The sequence below is a fragment of the Moschus berezovskii genome, chromosome 12, assembly GCF_049115385.1.
Source record: "Moschus berezovskii isolate FMDL1 chromosome 12, NW_MosBer_1.0, whole genome shotgun sequence".
NCBI lineage: Eukaryota > Metazoa > Chordata > Mammalia > Artiodactyla > Moschidae > Moschus > Moschus berezovskii.
The window spans coordinates 88,661,847-88,677,540 of NC_142471.1; the positions used below are offsets into that span (position 1 = coordinate 88,661,847).

The following is a 15,694-nucleotide window of genomic DNA, read 5'->3' on the forward strand; positions in this document are numbered from 1 at the left end:
GCTCAGCCTTTCTATCCTCCCCCTTGTGGTTCTCACTTCCTATCAGCTAAGTTTCCCAGCAGCTAAAACAGCGCGTGCAACTCCCTGCTACCTGCAGAGGACAGAGAGAAGCATTCCTCTTTGCCTGGTCACAGTTTTGTGTCTCCCCCCCCCCACCCCCCTTAGTAAAAGGCAGAAGATTTATTCTATGTGAAGAGAAGTCAGAGTATACACAGTTTTGGGTCTTGAATTACACGTGTACACATTCTCTTTCTGAAATGAGGACACTTAAAAAACAGAATATTGTGGATGTTTCATGTTCCAGACTGAAGACTGGTTACTGAATAGTCAGGCAGTTACTGAAAAGGCTTGATCAGTTTTGACCATGATTGTCAGGCAGCTGGGCCTTGTCTTGTGTGATTCTAGGAAACACTAGACCACTTGTGGGCTGCTGACCATCTGGACTTGCTGAAATGGCCCCAAAAGGAATGACCGTTCAGTTGTCCATTCAATTATTATCTCAAGGTGGAAGGGACTGACTCAAAGAGGTTATGCTCAATGAAATTGGAGATATTCACTGCTTTCTTCAGTTTCCTTATTACATATTTTATTGCCATTCCATTTCAGTATCCTTTAAATTATATTACCTATTTTTGTTTTTTAGATCCCAAAAGCAAATAATTGATAGTTCTACCATGTCATTTTATCTTTTGAAAATATATTTCTGTTATAGATTTTTCTGTTAGTTACAGATTTTTTTGTTGTTGTTACTTAGAGGGATAGAGCCAAACCAAATAAAAATGAGATATACATACAGAATTTAAAAATTAAGAACGTATATAGTTACAAATTTTTTGAACTCATTGTTACAAGAAATTGTCCCATATAAAATAGCTTTCTGAAAACAAAGATCAGGACATCTGGTCCCATCACTTCATGGGAAATAGCTGGGGAAACAGTGGAAACAGTGTCAGACTTTGTTTTTTTGGGCTCCAAAATCACTGTGGATGCTGATTGCAGCCATGAAATTAAAAGATGCCTACTCCTTGGAAGGAAAGTTATGACCAACCTAGATAGTATATTAAAAAGCAGACGTTACTTTGCCAACAAAGGTCCGTCTAGTCAAGGCTATGGTTTTTCCAGTGGTCATGTATGGATGTGAGAATTGGACTGTGAAGAAAGCTGATCGCCGAAGAATTGATGCTTTTGAACTGTGGTGTTGGAGAAGACTCTTGAGAGTCCTTGGACTGCAAGGAGATCCACCAGTCCATTCTAAAGGTGATCGATCCTGGGTGTTCATTGGAAGGACTGATGCTAAAGCTGAAACTCCAATACTTTGGCCACCTCATGCGAAGAGTTAACTCACTGGAAAAGACTCTCATGCTGGGAAGGATTGGGAGCATGAGGAGAAGGGGACGACAGAGAATGAGATGGCTGGATGGCATCACCGACTCGATGGACATGAGTTTGAGTGACCTCTGGGAGTTGGTGATGGACAGGGAGGCCTGGCGTGCTGTGATTCATGGGGTTGCAAAGAGTCGGTCACGACTGAGCAACTGAACTGAACTGAACTGAATGTATGTTTCCTTCTTTTTCCTTTAGTTGATGGGTATTGAGATTGACACAAAATATGGAGGAACAGGAGCTTCATTTTTTTCCTCTATCCTAGTGATAGAGGAGTTAGCCAAAGTTGATGCATCTGTGGCTCTGGTATGTGACATTCAGAACACATTAATTAACAGGATGATTGGAAAATATGGAACAGAAGAGCAGAAGGCTACCTATTTGCCCAAGCTAGCTACAGAAAAGGTGAGCTGACATGAGTTGTTGAAATGAACCTGATCCTGTCTAAATGTAGGATGTTTTCAGGAGAAAAGTAGCTACAGTATTGACTTTTCTGTTTAAGACCACAACACAGCACCACTAATTACTCAAGCAGTGCTCAATCAATTAATGCTACCCTGATGGCTCAGAAGGTAAAGAATGTGCCTGCAACACAGGAGACCTGGGTTAGATCCCTGGATCAGAAAGATCCCCTGGAGAAGGGGATCTCCCAGTATTCTTGCTGGGAGAATTCCATGGATAGAGGAGCCTGGTGGGCTACAGTCTATGGGGTCGCAAAGAGTTGGACATGACTGAGTGGCTAATAGACAGTAGAAAAATACACTCAGAAATTTAGAGGATTACCATTGCACAATTAAATTATTTCTGTTTGCAGCCCAATTATATCTATTATTTTGATTGGTGGTTTCATTTACACTGCAATTATGAAAACCAGTTTAATGAAACGTAACTTTGAATATGTGTGCTTAGATCTCTAAGTCTGACCTAGACAAATAGTGGGATATATTTTGGGAAACAATGCTGTCAGAATGCTGTTACTATTTCGATACGTACAGGCTTTTGGAAGTAGCTAAGAGTTTTTGATTTTCAAATGTTGATTTTGCTGTAAGTGGGTATTTGTTATGCAGAATATAAATACAGGTCTTAATTTGGAATTTTTTTCCTTGCATGTGTAGGCATCAAGTATCTGCATTTCAGAGGCTGGAGCAGGTAGCGATTCATTTGCCATGAAGACCAGAGCTGATAAGAAGGGAGATTATTATATCATCAACGGGTCAAAGATGTGGATCAGCAGCGCCGAGATTGCCGGGCTGTTCCTGGTGATGGCAAATGCGGACTTTTCTGCCGTAAGTGTGAAGACAAACTGCTCGCCATTGCCCCCTTATCTTGTCTCTTTGTTTCTTTTCCTTACTTCCTTCTTCTTATTAGGACTTAGTCTTAAATTCTTCATTGTCCTCAGAATTGGAAAGGTTAGACAGCCGACATCTTTCCATCCGCTTATTTACGAACCTCCTAAAACAAATATTACACTTAACAATAAATTTAATCTCCTAATCTGTTAGACAGGAGGCTAAAATCTTGAATTTTATAGAATTTCAGATTTTCTGTTTAATAATGAAGAATTTAAGTAGCTATTTGGTACATGTATTTATTTATTTTTGATGTGGATCATTTTAAGTTTTATTGCATTTGTTACAGTGTTGCTTCTGTTTTGTTTTTTGGCCTGGAGGCATGTGCGATCTCAGCTCCCCATCCGGGGATTGAACCCACATCCCTTACATTGAAAGGTGAAGTCTTAACTACTAGACAGCCAAGGAAGTCCCCTAGCACATTTGTATTTTTTTAATTCTTTTTCTAGCACATTTATTTTTAAGAATGTTTTGTTACATTCTTAAAATAAGAAGGGCTAAAAGAAAAAGGGCTTCCCAGATGGCTCAGGAGTAAAGAATCCGCCTACCAATGCAGGAGACACGGGTTCAATCCCTGAGTCTGGAAGATCCCCTGGAGGAGACAGTGGCAACCCATTCCAGTTTTTTTGCCTAGAGTATCCATCACGGACAGAGGAGCGTGGTGGGTTACAGTCCATGGTTTGCAGAGTCGGACATGACTGAGCCTGCACGTACACATTCAGTTGAAAAATAGACATATAGCAAAATGGTAAAGATGGCTTTTGTTTTTTCTCTAGGGTAACATTTAGTTCAATTAAAATTTGAAACTTTATAAAATAAAGTTAAATTTAAGATGGGGAATTAATCATATAATACTTTTGTGTTGCTTAATAATTTTAATAGCAACCGTGGTTTCTGAAAGTGTAAAATAAAGAGTAAATTTCTTGACTTTGAATCTGCTTTCACCACTCTGGTTTCATACCACACATGGTGCAATTCTGAGTTCATTAGTAATTAGTGCTAAAGTCTGCTTTTAGTTTTCTGTTTACTTTGAGCCCTTTGGGAACAAGAGATCTTCTCAGTCAAAGTGGTGATAGCATTTTAAATCTGCATTTCAGGGGTATAAAGGAATTACCTGCTTCTTGGTCGATGGTGATACCGAGGGCCTTCATGTAGGGAAACCAGAGAACAAATTGGGAATCAGAGCGTCTTCCACCTGCCCAATCACATTTGACAATGTCAAGGTGGGTATCTTAGACAAGGAATAATCTCTGCCTGTATGTATAGTTGCAAGTAAGGTATCAAAATTATTAGTCCTACACAGGAGAGTATTTTGTAAACCTCTTGAACAGTGATCTTAGTTGACGTCATGACCTCAGTGTGCTTCTCATGAGCGTTGAGACCACGGATGGAAACCTGTCTGCCCATTCATAGCTTAGCAACTGGGTACTTATGCACCAAACGTGGCTTCAGAGGAGGAAGCCCACAGCACGGCCACAAGGTGGGGCTGTTGCCCAGTAAGAGTGGAAAGCAGCCAGGCAGCCCCCCGCAGGTGAGAGTTGAGTCTTAAAAAAAAAAACGAAGGGATGACTAGAATGGGGTGCTCCAGACTTGACTGAGATAGGGCAGGGTGCGATCCATCAGCTGCCGCTGGTGAGAATGTCACCTTTTTGGCTCCCTGGTGACTGTGTATGTGCTCCTGGGGTGTCCTTATGGGGTCGTGTGACCTCACTGCTGCACCCCAACTCTTTCTCCTCATCTCCCTTTGCTTTCCCCTTGCTGCCCACGCTTGTCTCCTACCTGCTCGTGTTAAGAAGCTAAGTGTATTTTTTTTTAATTTCTCTTCTGCTCTCTATAAAGCAGGGGTGTTTTTTTGTGGCCATGCCACACGGCTTGTGAGATCTTAGTTCCCCAACCAGGGATCAAACCTGTGCCCCCAGCAGTGAAAGCGCAGACTCCTAACCACTGGACCACCAGGGAATTCTGCTAAGTGTATTTTTTTTTAACTGCTCCTAGTCTAGATTTTTTTAAGTATGAGTAAACAGTTTAATCTATTTCTTCACTCCTCCTTTATCTTGTGTCCACATGCATGTGTCCACACACACCCCTCCATTGATTTCTGTTGCAATAATAGTCTCAACAGAAGAAAGGCTTACTGCCCATACACGTTCCCTGTTATTCCGAATAGTTTATCTCACGTTGTAGCGTACAAGGAAGAGTTCGGGGAGGCGGGGGGAAGTTGTTATTCATTTCTGTTGTTGATTAATTGTATGAGATTTCATTCTTCTGGATTCAACAGATGTCTGTGCTAGGCTCTGGAGGATGCAGCAGTGAACAGCATGGACTTGCGTTCCATCCCTCTGAGAGTGCATGGGAAGCAGTTTAGAAGGAGTTGCAGAGACATACTGGACAATTTCCTTGGAGTTTAATGAATACTATGCTAGAGTGTTATCACAGAAATTGAGCGTATATGTGCATTTAAAGATGTGTAATGAAAATGAATTATGGCAAATTAAATTGAGAGATGACTGCATGTTTTTCTTTTCAGGTTCCAAAAACAAATATCCTGGGACAAGTTGGACATGGCTATAAGTACGCCATTGGGAGTCTTAATGAAGGCAGAATAGGAATCGCTGCACAGGTTAGTCAGATTTTAGCCCTTTAACTTGACTCTTCCACACACAGTCAATTAAAATATAAAAAGAAAAACAAGAATCAATAAAACCAGTGAGTATTTGGAAGCTTGTCCACACAAGATGGCGCCCTTCCCTTCCATGAAGTGAAAGCATAGCTTCAGGCTGTGATTTCTTTAAAATTCCGCTTTGGTCAATTATGTAATGTCCTGAGACCCAAACAGTGGCTTAGAGCTAACAGTTTTTTTCTGCTTTGAGAGCATTAAAGTATTATCTAATACCTGGATCGATAAGTTAAGTACATTGTAGATTAAGTGTGGAATTTTTTTTTGAAAATCAACTTTTCAAACCATGCAATTCATTTTGCAATTTTAACAATTAAGAATAAGTAACATTCAGGGGACTTCCCCAGCAGTCCAGTGGCTGACTCCATGTTCCCAATGCAGGGGGCCCAGGTTTGATCTGTGTTCGGGGACCTAGATCGCACAAGCCACAGCAGCAGATCGCACGTGCCGCAAGGGAGCTCAAAGATCCCAGGTGCCACAGCTAAGACCCAGCGCAACCAGCTAAATAGACAAGCATTTAAAATAAGTCAATAAATCTTTAAAAAAAAGGAAGATGCTACAGTCTATTGTGGAGTGAGAGTCTCTGTAGATAATGAAAGATTTTTACTTAGTGTTTTGCATGTAAAAATCAAACAACTTTTTGGCCTGGCACTTAGAGATAAAATGGCAACAATTAAACAGATATATAAGATAAGAACTGTTCAATTTTTCTTTTTTTTTTTTTTACCAAATTTGCCCCTTAAAAAGCGTATTAAATTTTTCTATTAGATGACACCAGTTGTTTTCTAGAATCACAAAATGAAATCTTTGGTTTTATGAATTCATTTTTATAACATATTAACTTTTAATCAATGAGTATTCAGAATTCAAAAATTTACACCTTTTAGATTTTGAAGATACTGCATATATCAACTATTTGGAGTAGTTAAATTATAATTTTACTCTAGATTTTTCTTCACTGCTGTTAATCTGCTAATAAAATATTCTTAGCTCAAAACTTAACCCATATTTCCCACAAAGCATAGATAACATATCAGTAAAGAGAACTGGCTTATCTTTTCATTTTAAAGTTTTTCTGTGATTCAGCTTCATCAGATATGGCATTAAAAGCTATATCACTGGATTTTGTTCTTCCCAGACACATAAATAATACAGATGGCTGGCAGTAAATACACAGCCTGGGCTTTAGTCTAATTACTCCAAGTTATCGTATAACCTAATTAAAAGTTAAGGTCAGAAAAAACAGAAAGAGTAACATCTGGTAGTTATTGTTTCTTGATTAATACTGTGAATGCCTTTTAGAGAAGGAGGCACCTGTAACAGTGAACTGAAGGTGTCCATCCTCAAAACTCTGTAAAGAATTTTAGTTTTTCACTGTTTATAGTGGACACATTGCACACTGTTTTGGAAAAGCCTGTGTTGACTGACAAGTGATCACTACAGTTTGTGTCCGTATACCATATTGTTGGTATCCTGTGAACTTTAGTTGTAAGAGTTCAGCAGCAGCATCTTCTCTCACAGCCAAAAGTGCAGTGAGTTGCTGCCTCATTTTAATTTGCTTTTGGGGTTTTGACTTGGTTTGGGTTTTGTCCTTAATATAATGGGGCATAATATTCCATCCTCCAGAAAGTTCAAAGTAAAAGGCTTGAGGAAAAATTTGAATGAACACTAATGAAATATTGATAAGTTTGTGGGAATTTCCCCAAAAAACTTTAACTGTTGATCTTCTTTTTCCTTTTTCTAAAACGCCCATGGTTTGATGTAATTAGATAGTGATTTAACAGCAACCTAATGTTGGAGAAGGAAAGGGTAACCCACTCCAGTATTCTTGCCTGGAGAATCCCATGGACGGAGAAGCCTGGTAGGCTACAGTCCACGGGGTCGCAAAGAGTCGGACACGACTGAGCGACGGAACGGAACGGAATGTTGAAATGTAGAAATAGTTTCTAAGCTCAAATTCATTCAGTTCTTAGGGAGACTGGGAGGGCAATGAGACAGTCCAGCTATAACTGCCACCGTACCCTGATTTGTTCCTCACGTGTATGCACTGATATTTTTACTGGCACCTCTGTGTCAGTTGCCCCTAACTCTCGCTGTGCATTAAATCATTAAAGAGTTTTCAGAATGCTGCTGCTCAGGCCCACTCTCCCTCCCGCTTCTGTTCCATGCCCACGGTTTGGGTTTGGTTGCTAGACCCTCACATTGTTTGTTTGTTTTTCTACCATTGAAAATAATTTATTGAGGTGAGGTTTGTGTAACAAAATTCATCATTTTAAAGTGAATAATTCAGTAGCATGGGTTATATTCCCAATGTTGCTTAGCGGTCACCACTCTTATCCTAGCACATTTTCGTCACCCCAGAAAGAAGCACTGTGCCTTGAAGGACTCACCCCCAGGGCTGGGTAGACTCTTACCTTTATGGTCCCTCTCATCAGTTCAGTTCAGTCACTCAGTCGTGTCCAACTCTGCGACCCCATGGACTGCAGCAGGCCAGGCAGATGGAGGGTTCTGACAAAATGTGGTCCACTGGGGAAGGGAATGGCAAACCACTTCAATATTCTTGCCTTGAGAACCCCATGAACAGTATGAAAAGGGTCCCTCTCATATTCTGCTCTAAGTCAAGCGGCAAGGAAGGAGGGTGGCTGAGCATTTGGGGTCCTGGAAAGGTTACTGCTCAGGGAGGCCCCACATTGGTATTTTTATCATTTGAGTTCCCCTAGATGATTCTGACGTGCTGTCAGGGTTGAGAAACACTGCTTCTTTACGTTCTGACACCCAACCCACCGAAGCTGTTGTCATTCAGTAGCTAAGTCCTGTGCGACTCTTTGCGACCCCGTGGACTGCAGCATTCCAGGCTTCCCTGTCCTTCACCATCTCCCGGAGTTTGCTCAAACTCATGTCCATTGATTCAGTGATGTCGTCCAACCATCTCATCCTCTGTCACCCTCTTCTCCTCCTGCCTTCAGTGTTTCCCAGCATCAGGATCTTTTCCAGTGAGTCAGCTTATCGTAATCAGTAACCAAAGTATTGGAACTTCAGCTTCAGCATCAGTCCTGCCAATGAACATTCAGGGTTTTCTTTAGGATTCACTGGTTTGATCTCCTTGCTGTTTAAGGGGCTCTCAAGAGTCTTATCCAGCACCAAAACTCTTATTAATCCTGATCATATACAAAATGGACCAGAAGATAGAAGGTTCAGAAACGATAAAATTTCTGAGGCTTAGTTTGTGTCTAGAGACTAAAGCTTAAAGAAGAACAATCCGTAAAAGTGGGCATAACCACGCCAAAAAGTCTACTTCCCTGCTGGAATCAGATGTACTCTTCTTCATAGGAAATTGCTCACATTTTCTCCCAATTCATGGCTTTATGACTTCCTCATCTAAGCTTAGCGACAGTGGCAATAGAACACAGAGAAAGATGGAACACCCTGCCTTCCTGCCTGCTTAGTCACATCTGACTTTTTGCAACCCCATGGACTATAGCTCACCAGGCTCCTCTGTCCATGGGATTTCCCAGGCACGCATATGGAGTGGGAATCTTCCCGACCCAGGGATCAAACCCCAGTCTCCGGTATTTCCTGCATTGGCAGGCAGGTTCTTTACCCGCTGAGCCATCAGGGAAGTGTTCTCCCAATTACTAGAACTTAAGTTCTATAAATGCAGTGGGTGAAGGTCATTAACATATGCCTCACCATCTTGGTATGCCTAGTTCTTTCTTTACCGCAACTTTTCAGTTTACCTGTAAAACGAATTTGTAACCTGAATAATTAAGAACATAAACTATTAATAAAAAATAAGAAATTCTGATTTTTTTTTACAGATGCTGGGACTGGCTCAAGGCTGTTTTGACTACACTATTCCATATATTAAAGAAAGGGAACAATTTGGCAGAAGGGTATTTGATTTTCAGGTATGTAATTATTAGCATCTTTCTACCATTCCATACTCTCTTGTCTTCCTGTTAATGAAAAGCTTCGTTACAAGCTGCAAGGGAATCCTCTCGGGGATTTTAGTGGGAGAGGCACAGGGAGGGAGGAATGGGTCTCAGTGTCATACTTGTGACTGCATTGACCTTCTCCAAGGGCAGAACAGTAGTCTTGAGGCCTGGTTATGGCATGATTCAGGATACACCAGTGAGCACTTGGGAGCTGCCTCCTCATGGCTTCTAAATTCCAGAGCCTGGGGTTTGTGGTCAGACATCCTTGGTTATAATCCTGGTTCTTTGTCTTGCTGGCTTAGTCCTTGAGCGTGTTACATCACCTCTGCAAACCTCAGCTGCTTCATCCGTAAAATAAAGATAACACTACATACTCTTTAGGATGATTTGGAATCAAATAGATGTTTTAAGCGGCTTCCCTGGTGGCTCAGATGGTAAAGAATCTGCCTGCAATGCTAGAGACCTGGGTTCAATCCCTGGGTTAGGAAGATCCCCTGGAGAAGGGAACAGCTACCCTCTCCAGTATTCTGGCCTGCAGAGTTCCATGGACAGAGGAGCCTGGCAGGCTACAGTCTGTGGGGTTGCAAAGAGCTGGACATGACTGAGCGACTTCTACTTTCTTTCAGATGTTTCAAGTGCTTGACACAGTGTTAAAAATAGCACTCACATTTTTAAACATAATTCTACGATAATTTATCTTTTAAATCTTGGCATGCATGCTAAGTTGCTTCAGTTATATCTGACTCTTCCCGACCCCATGGACTGTAGCCCGCCAGGCTTCTCTGTTCATGGGATTCTCCAGACAAGAATACTGGAGTGGTTTGCCATGCCTTCCTCAAGGGAATCTTCCTGACCTAGGGATCAAACCTGCATCTTCCGCTGCTTTTACATTGCAGGCTAATTTTTTACCACTGAGCCACCAGGGAAGGCTTAAAATCTCAGCAGTTGTAAACAATTTACCTGAACTTTGAAAAAATTTTCAGAAGCAATATGTGGAGTGGTTTATTTTAGATTGCAGGTTTTAAACTGCCTTCTGGTGGCTCAGACAGTAAAGAATCCACCTGCAATCGGGAGACCTGGGTTCGATCCCTAGGGAAGATCCCTTGAAGAAGGGACTAGCTACCCACTCCAGTGTTGTTGCCTGGAGAATTCCATGGACTAGAGGAGCCTGGCAGGCTACAGTCCATGAGACTAAAAAGAGCTGGATACAACTAACTAACACTTTTGGGAAATGAATGTTTATTTTTGGGCAAGTATGTTTTGAGTCTGTCAGTGTTCCATATCCAGGTGGGATTTTGACAATGAGCTGTGTTTCCAGAAATCATGATTCTCTACATTGGATCTGACTGTTCCAGGGGCTCCAACACCAAGTGGCTCACATGGCCACCCAGCTGGAAGCTGCACGATTACTCACATACAATGCTGCGAGGCTCTTAGAAGCTGGAAAGCCAATCATTAAAGAAGCATCTATGGCCAAATACCATGCATCAGAGGTAAAACACACAAGAGTAATGCAGTCTTTAAAAATTTTTTTTTAACTTTTTATTTTGTATTGGAGTATAGCCGATTAACAATGCTGTGATAGTTTCAGGTTGTAGTCTTTTAATTTTTAAGATATTTATGTATTAACCTTGTCATTTAGGAATGTTGCTTGAACATTTGTTTGTTTTTCAAGTAAAATAACATGGACCTTCTAGTTCCTACACAGGAAATGCAAGAAAGTAAAGCTGCCATAGGAGGGTGCTTTAACTCTGTAAGGTCTCCACGTTCTCATGGCTCTTGGGTGGAAACCAAGTCACCCAGTTCAAGTGGAAAATCCACTGTAAATCCCTAGGTGAACCTCAGCTGAACCCTGGCATCATGGCTATGGTTTCAAGTTGGGGCGGTGACTGCTCTGGAGATAACGTGAGATAGAAAATAGCAGGAAGAGACCGTCCTTGTGTTGACTGTGCTCTGCATGTAACACGTCAGACTTGGACTGAAACTTGGTCGCATCATGGGGCTCGGCAGGGTGTTAGTCATTCCCTGGCCTCAGATATTTCTTCAACCCCTTCAGCCCTCAGGTCTAATCTTGGGCCTCAACCTCCCTTCTGAGCTCCAGACTAACAGATCCGCTTCTGCTTTGCCCACCCTGTCCTCCTGCCCTGACTGCCACCCTCCCTTCCCACCCTGCACAGTCACAAACCTGAGTCCCCGCAACACCCCTCCCTTGCTCCTGCTCCCTGTTGAATCCGTCATCTGTTATGAGAATTGCGCTCCTCAGTGTCGTGAATTTGTTTCTCTCCCCCCTGGTATTTATTACCAGTCGTCTAGTCCAAGCTGGGCCACCTCTTTACCAAACCACTGGAGTCACCTTCTAACTTTTCGTTGGTCCCTGTGGCTTCCTCCAGTCCAGTGTCCCTTTCAAGGTGTCCGTGAGGCCATGCTACGCTCCAGTTTTAAACCCTTCAGGGACTCCTCACAACAAATGGGACCTTTTAATTCACTTCCTATTGTTGCTTTGAACAAATTACCGAAAATTTAGTGCCTGAGACAGGACAGTTCTATCCTCTCACAGTTCTGGGGTGGGACATTTGACATGAGCCTCGCAGGTGGTACAGTGGTAAAGAACCCACCTTCTTTGCAAGAGACTCACAGAGACTCGAGTTCGACCCCTGGGTCGGGAAGATCCCCTGGAGGGGAACATGGCAACCCCCTCCAGTATTCTTGCCTGGAGAATCCCATGGACAGAGGAACCTGGCGGGCTACCGTCCATGGGGTTGCAGAGAGTTGGACACGACTGAGCGACTGAGCACACACATGCACACACGTTCACACACACGTGTCTGCACAGACATGTGCATGCACACACACACGGGGTGAAATTTGAGTGTCAGTGGAGCTGCCTTCCTGGGGCTCTGGGGGAAAGTCCATCTCCTCTTCTTCCCCGGCTTCTAGAACCCACTCGCTTTCTGAGACTCAGGGCCCCTTCCTCCGTCTTCAGAGCCAGCTGTGTGTAGTGTCTTTCGATCTTGTGTCTGTGGTCACGTCACCCTTCTCTACTTCCCTGTTTCCCTTATAAGGACCCTTGTGATGACACGGGACCTGCCCGGATAACCTGGGATCATCCCTTAACTTAATCAGCCTGCAAGTTCCTATGCCATGTAGGTGATGCACATTTAGACTTCCTGGGGATTCTCCTGTGGACACCTTTGGGGGCCAGCAGATTATTTAAACTGCTCCCGTCACATGAGGCCCACTGCTGCCTACACCCATTCCCTTTTCACAGCTCACCCCGATCCCAGCCCATTGGCCCTCAGGCCCTTGAGGTCGATGATCCCACTTCCCCTTTGGAGCCTTTCTACGTGTCATTCCTCAGTTTGAAATGTCCTTTGACTTGTCCTTTAGTCGTCAGCGAGGCTGTGCCTTCCTCACCCATTACCCCATCTAAACCGTGGCAGCTTTTCCTGCAGCCTCTTCTCTGACGCGGTACAGTTTTTCAGTTTCGGAGATCGTGGTTCCACATCTGTCTCTCTGAATGACCAGCAGGACCAGAAGGGCAGTGACTGGTCAGCGCCCAGACATTGTGGCTGGCAGAGTGGATGATACAAGAAGGCCCTTGGTTAACATTTGCTGGGCAAACGACACTGTTGACAAGTGTACGCATCTAAAACAAAGACCCTAATTCTCTTAAGAAAAGAAGAATTTTATGAACTAGTGGGAAATTGTCCATAAATGGTATAGACACTGGGATGAAGAAATGTTAATTTACAAAATAACCTCAGTGCTTCCTAGTGCCAGTGGCAGTGAATCCATGTTACTAAGAATATTCTAGAGTGTTGGTCATGTGTAAGTTATGTGGTTTCAGCATGATTTGTGCTTCTTTTTGATAGCTTGCAGGCCTCATTACCAGCAAGTGTATCGAGTGGATGGGAGGAGTGGGCTACACCAAAAGTTACCCTGTGGAAAAATATTTCCGAGATGCGAAGATTGGTAAATAGAGTTTTTAACATTTATTTTGTTTTATTTGAGTCTGTAGGTATTTTAGGCTGTTGTATTAGTTTGATATTTTTGTTGTTGTTACTGGTACCTAGGCAGAGGCCGTTTTAATCTCTTCAGTTACTGTGTTTCTTGGCTCTCCGTTTTTTGTGACTGGATTTTTTCCCCCAACTTCTTACTTCAAAAAAAGTAGATTTATTTTTTAAAAAACATCAAATTGTCTTTTTAAAAGCCTCAAGGCCTCTTCAGGCCTTTCAATAAAACCACAACAAATTCTACTGTCTTAATTTTTTCTTTTATTAAAAGTGTTAATATTTTTGATTGGTTTAATGCTCTTGCTGGAAGCTCAGTTCTAATTTTAGACATTAAGTGGGTAACCAAGTTTGAACATTCCGCTGCTCTACTGCCAGGTAGGAAGATAGAAGCTCAGCAGTTATAAAAGCTGCCTATTCCCAGGAAACCATGCAGGCTTGTGCACTGATAGTTTAGGAATGGGAAACTTCACCTGTTTTATACTGATTCTGGAAATCTGGAAGTCAAATGGAATATTGTTATCTCTTAGGTAAAATTACCTTGTCAGATAATACCACATTTAGGGGACATGGGATAGTGTTCCTGCTAAAGTTTTATAGTAAATGCAGACCTGATTCTTGTACAGACTCTTTTACTGTGGCTTCACTCCTATATGTTCCTTTTCTCCCCTTTCTTTAAGGCACAATTTATGAAGGAACTTCAAATATCCAGCTGAATACGATCGCAAAGTGCATCAGTGCGGAATACTGACAGGACAGCCAAAGAAGTGGGACCCCTCCCTGTGGCCACTGGTGTTGAATTTTAAACTCTCTGCCTTTTTGGGGACTGTGAACCTCCATCCCACTGAATGATTTCATTTGGGCCCTTCATCTTGGATCTGAGGCCCTTTCTGTCTTTTCTTTACAATCTGCTTAACTTAGGCACAGAAAATCATTTTTAAAATTTAGGAAGAAATGTACCGTATTTTCTCCAAAACTATTTTTAAAGCTCTGTATGCATTATCATTCTAGCTTCAGTATACAGAAGTTTGACTTTATTAGAATTTAGAAAAATAAAGACTGTTTAAATCTTTCTTGCAGATATGGCTATTTTATATTCCTCTCATTATACATCATCAGTCAAAGAGACATTTGTGATCGTTGGCAGTTAGAACAAACAGATTCAATTCTAAGTTGCTAAACTAGGTAGACGCTGATAAAAATTTGTTTAGAAAAATCTAAAGTTTTTGGAAAAGACCCTGATGCTGGGAAAGATTGAAGACAGGAGAAGAGGGGACGACAGAGGGTGAAATGGTCGGATGGCATCACCAACTTGATGGACATGAGCTTGAGCAAGCTCTGGGAGTTGGTGATGAACAGGGAGGCCTGGTGTGCCGGAGTCCATGAGGTCACAGAGTCGAACGTAACTGAACTGAAAAGTGTTAGTTCTGAATATAAGAAAATGAGTGGAAAATGAGGGTATAGCTCTATAGTTTATATAATTGAAGAAAGCATTTTAACAAAGGAAAGCGATATAATTTGTTCCTATAACTGACCAGTATGAAAGGTGTACTTTATGATGATTGCAGTAGACCATTTTGAAAACAAGTCTTGAGGACTTGGCTGATGAAGTGGTGAAGAATCTGCCTTGCAGTGCGAGGGACATGGATTTGAGCGAGGCTGACCGCCGAAGAATCGATGCTTTTGAACTGTGGTGTTGGAGAAGACTCTTGAGAGTCCCTTATACTGCAAGGAGATCCAACCAGTCCATTCTAGAGGAGATCAATCCTGGATGTTCATTGGAGGGACTGATGCTAAAGCTGAAACTGCAATACTTTGGCCACCTCATGCGACGAGTTGACTCACTGGAAAAGACTCTGATGCTGGGAAAGGTTGGGGGCGGGAGGAGAAGGGGACTATGGAGAATGAGATGGCTGGATGGCATCACCGACTCTGTGGACATGAGTTTGAGTGTACTCCGGGAGTTGGTGATGGACAGGGAGGCCTGGCGTGCTGTGATTCATGGGGTCGCGGAGAGTCGGACACGACTGAGCGACTGAACTGAACTGAACTGAACTGAATGTATTCCCCCCCACCCGCCACATGCTTTATCCCCTTTGGTAATCCTCAGTTTGCTTTCTTTGTCTCTGTTTCTGTTTTGTATATAAGTTCGTTTGTATCATTTTTAAAGATTCCGCACGTAAGTGAGATCATGTGGAATTTGTCTTCCTCTGACTTACTTCACTTCGTACGACCATCTCTAGGGCCATCGATGGCGCTTCGAATGGCGCGATCTCATTCTTTTCTGTGGGAGAGTAGCACTCCATTGCGTGTATGTGCCACATCCTCTCTGTGTGTCCG

The 15,694-nt window shown here is 42.4% G+C and overlaps 1 protein-coding gene across 3 annotated transcripts in view; it reads left to right on the forward strand.

The window, feature by feature from the left end:
- ACADSB (acyl-CoA dehydrogenase short/branched chain) overlaps window positions 1-14,426 on the forward strand; it is a 45,256-nt gene extending 30,830 nt beyond the window's left edge. For all 3 annotated transcript variants that reach the window (XM_088842404.1, XM_055424454.2, XM_055424455.2), the window contains 8 exons: window positions 1,582-1,788; window positions 2,499-2,669; window positions 3,830-3,955; window positions 5,260-5,352; window positions 9,228-9,317; window positions 10,700-10,837; window positions 13,217-13,316; window positions 14,035-14,426. In XM_088842404.1, the coding sequence (XP_088698530.1) occupies window positions 1,582-1,788; window positions 2,499-2,669; window positions 3,830-3,955; window positions 5,260-5,352; window positions 9,228-9,317; window positions 10,700-10,837; window positions 13,217-13,316; window positions 14,035-14,105 (996 nt within the window). In that variant the 3' untranslated portion in view covers window positions 14,106-14,426. The remainder of the gene's footprint in view (window positions 1-1,581; window positions 1,789-2,498; window positions 2,670-3,829; window positions 3,956-5,259; window positions 5,353-9,227; window positions 9,318-10,699; window positions 10,838-13,216; window positions 13,317-14,034) is intronic.
- Window positions 14,427-15,694: the final 1,268 nt, after the last annotated feature.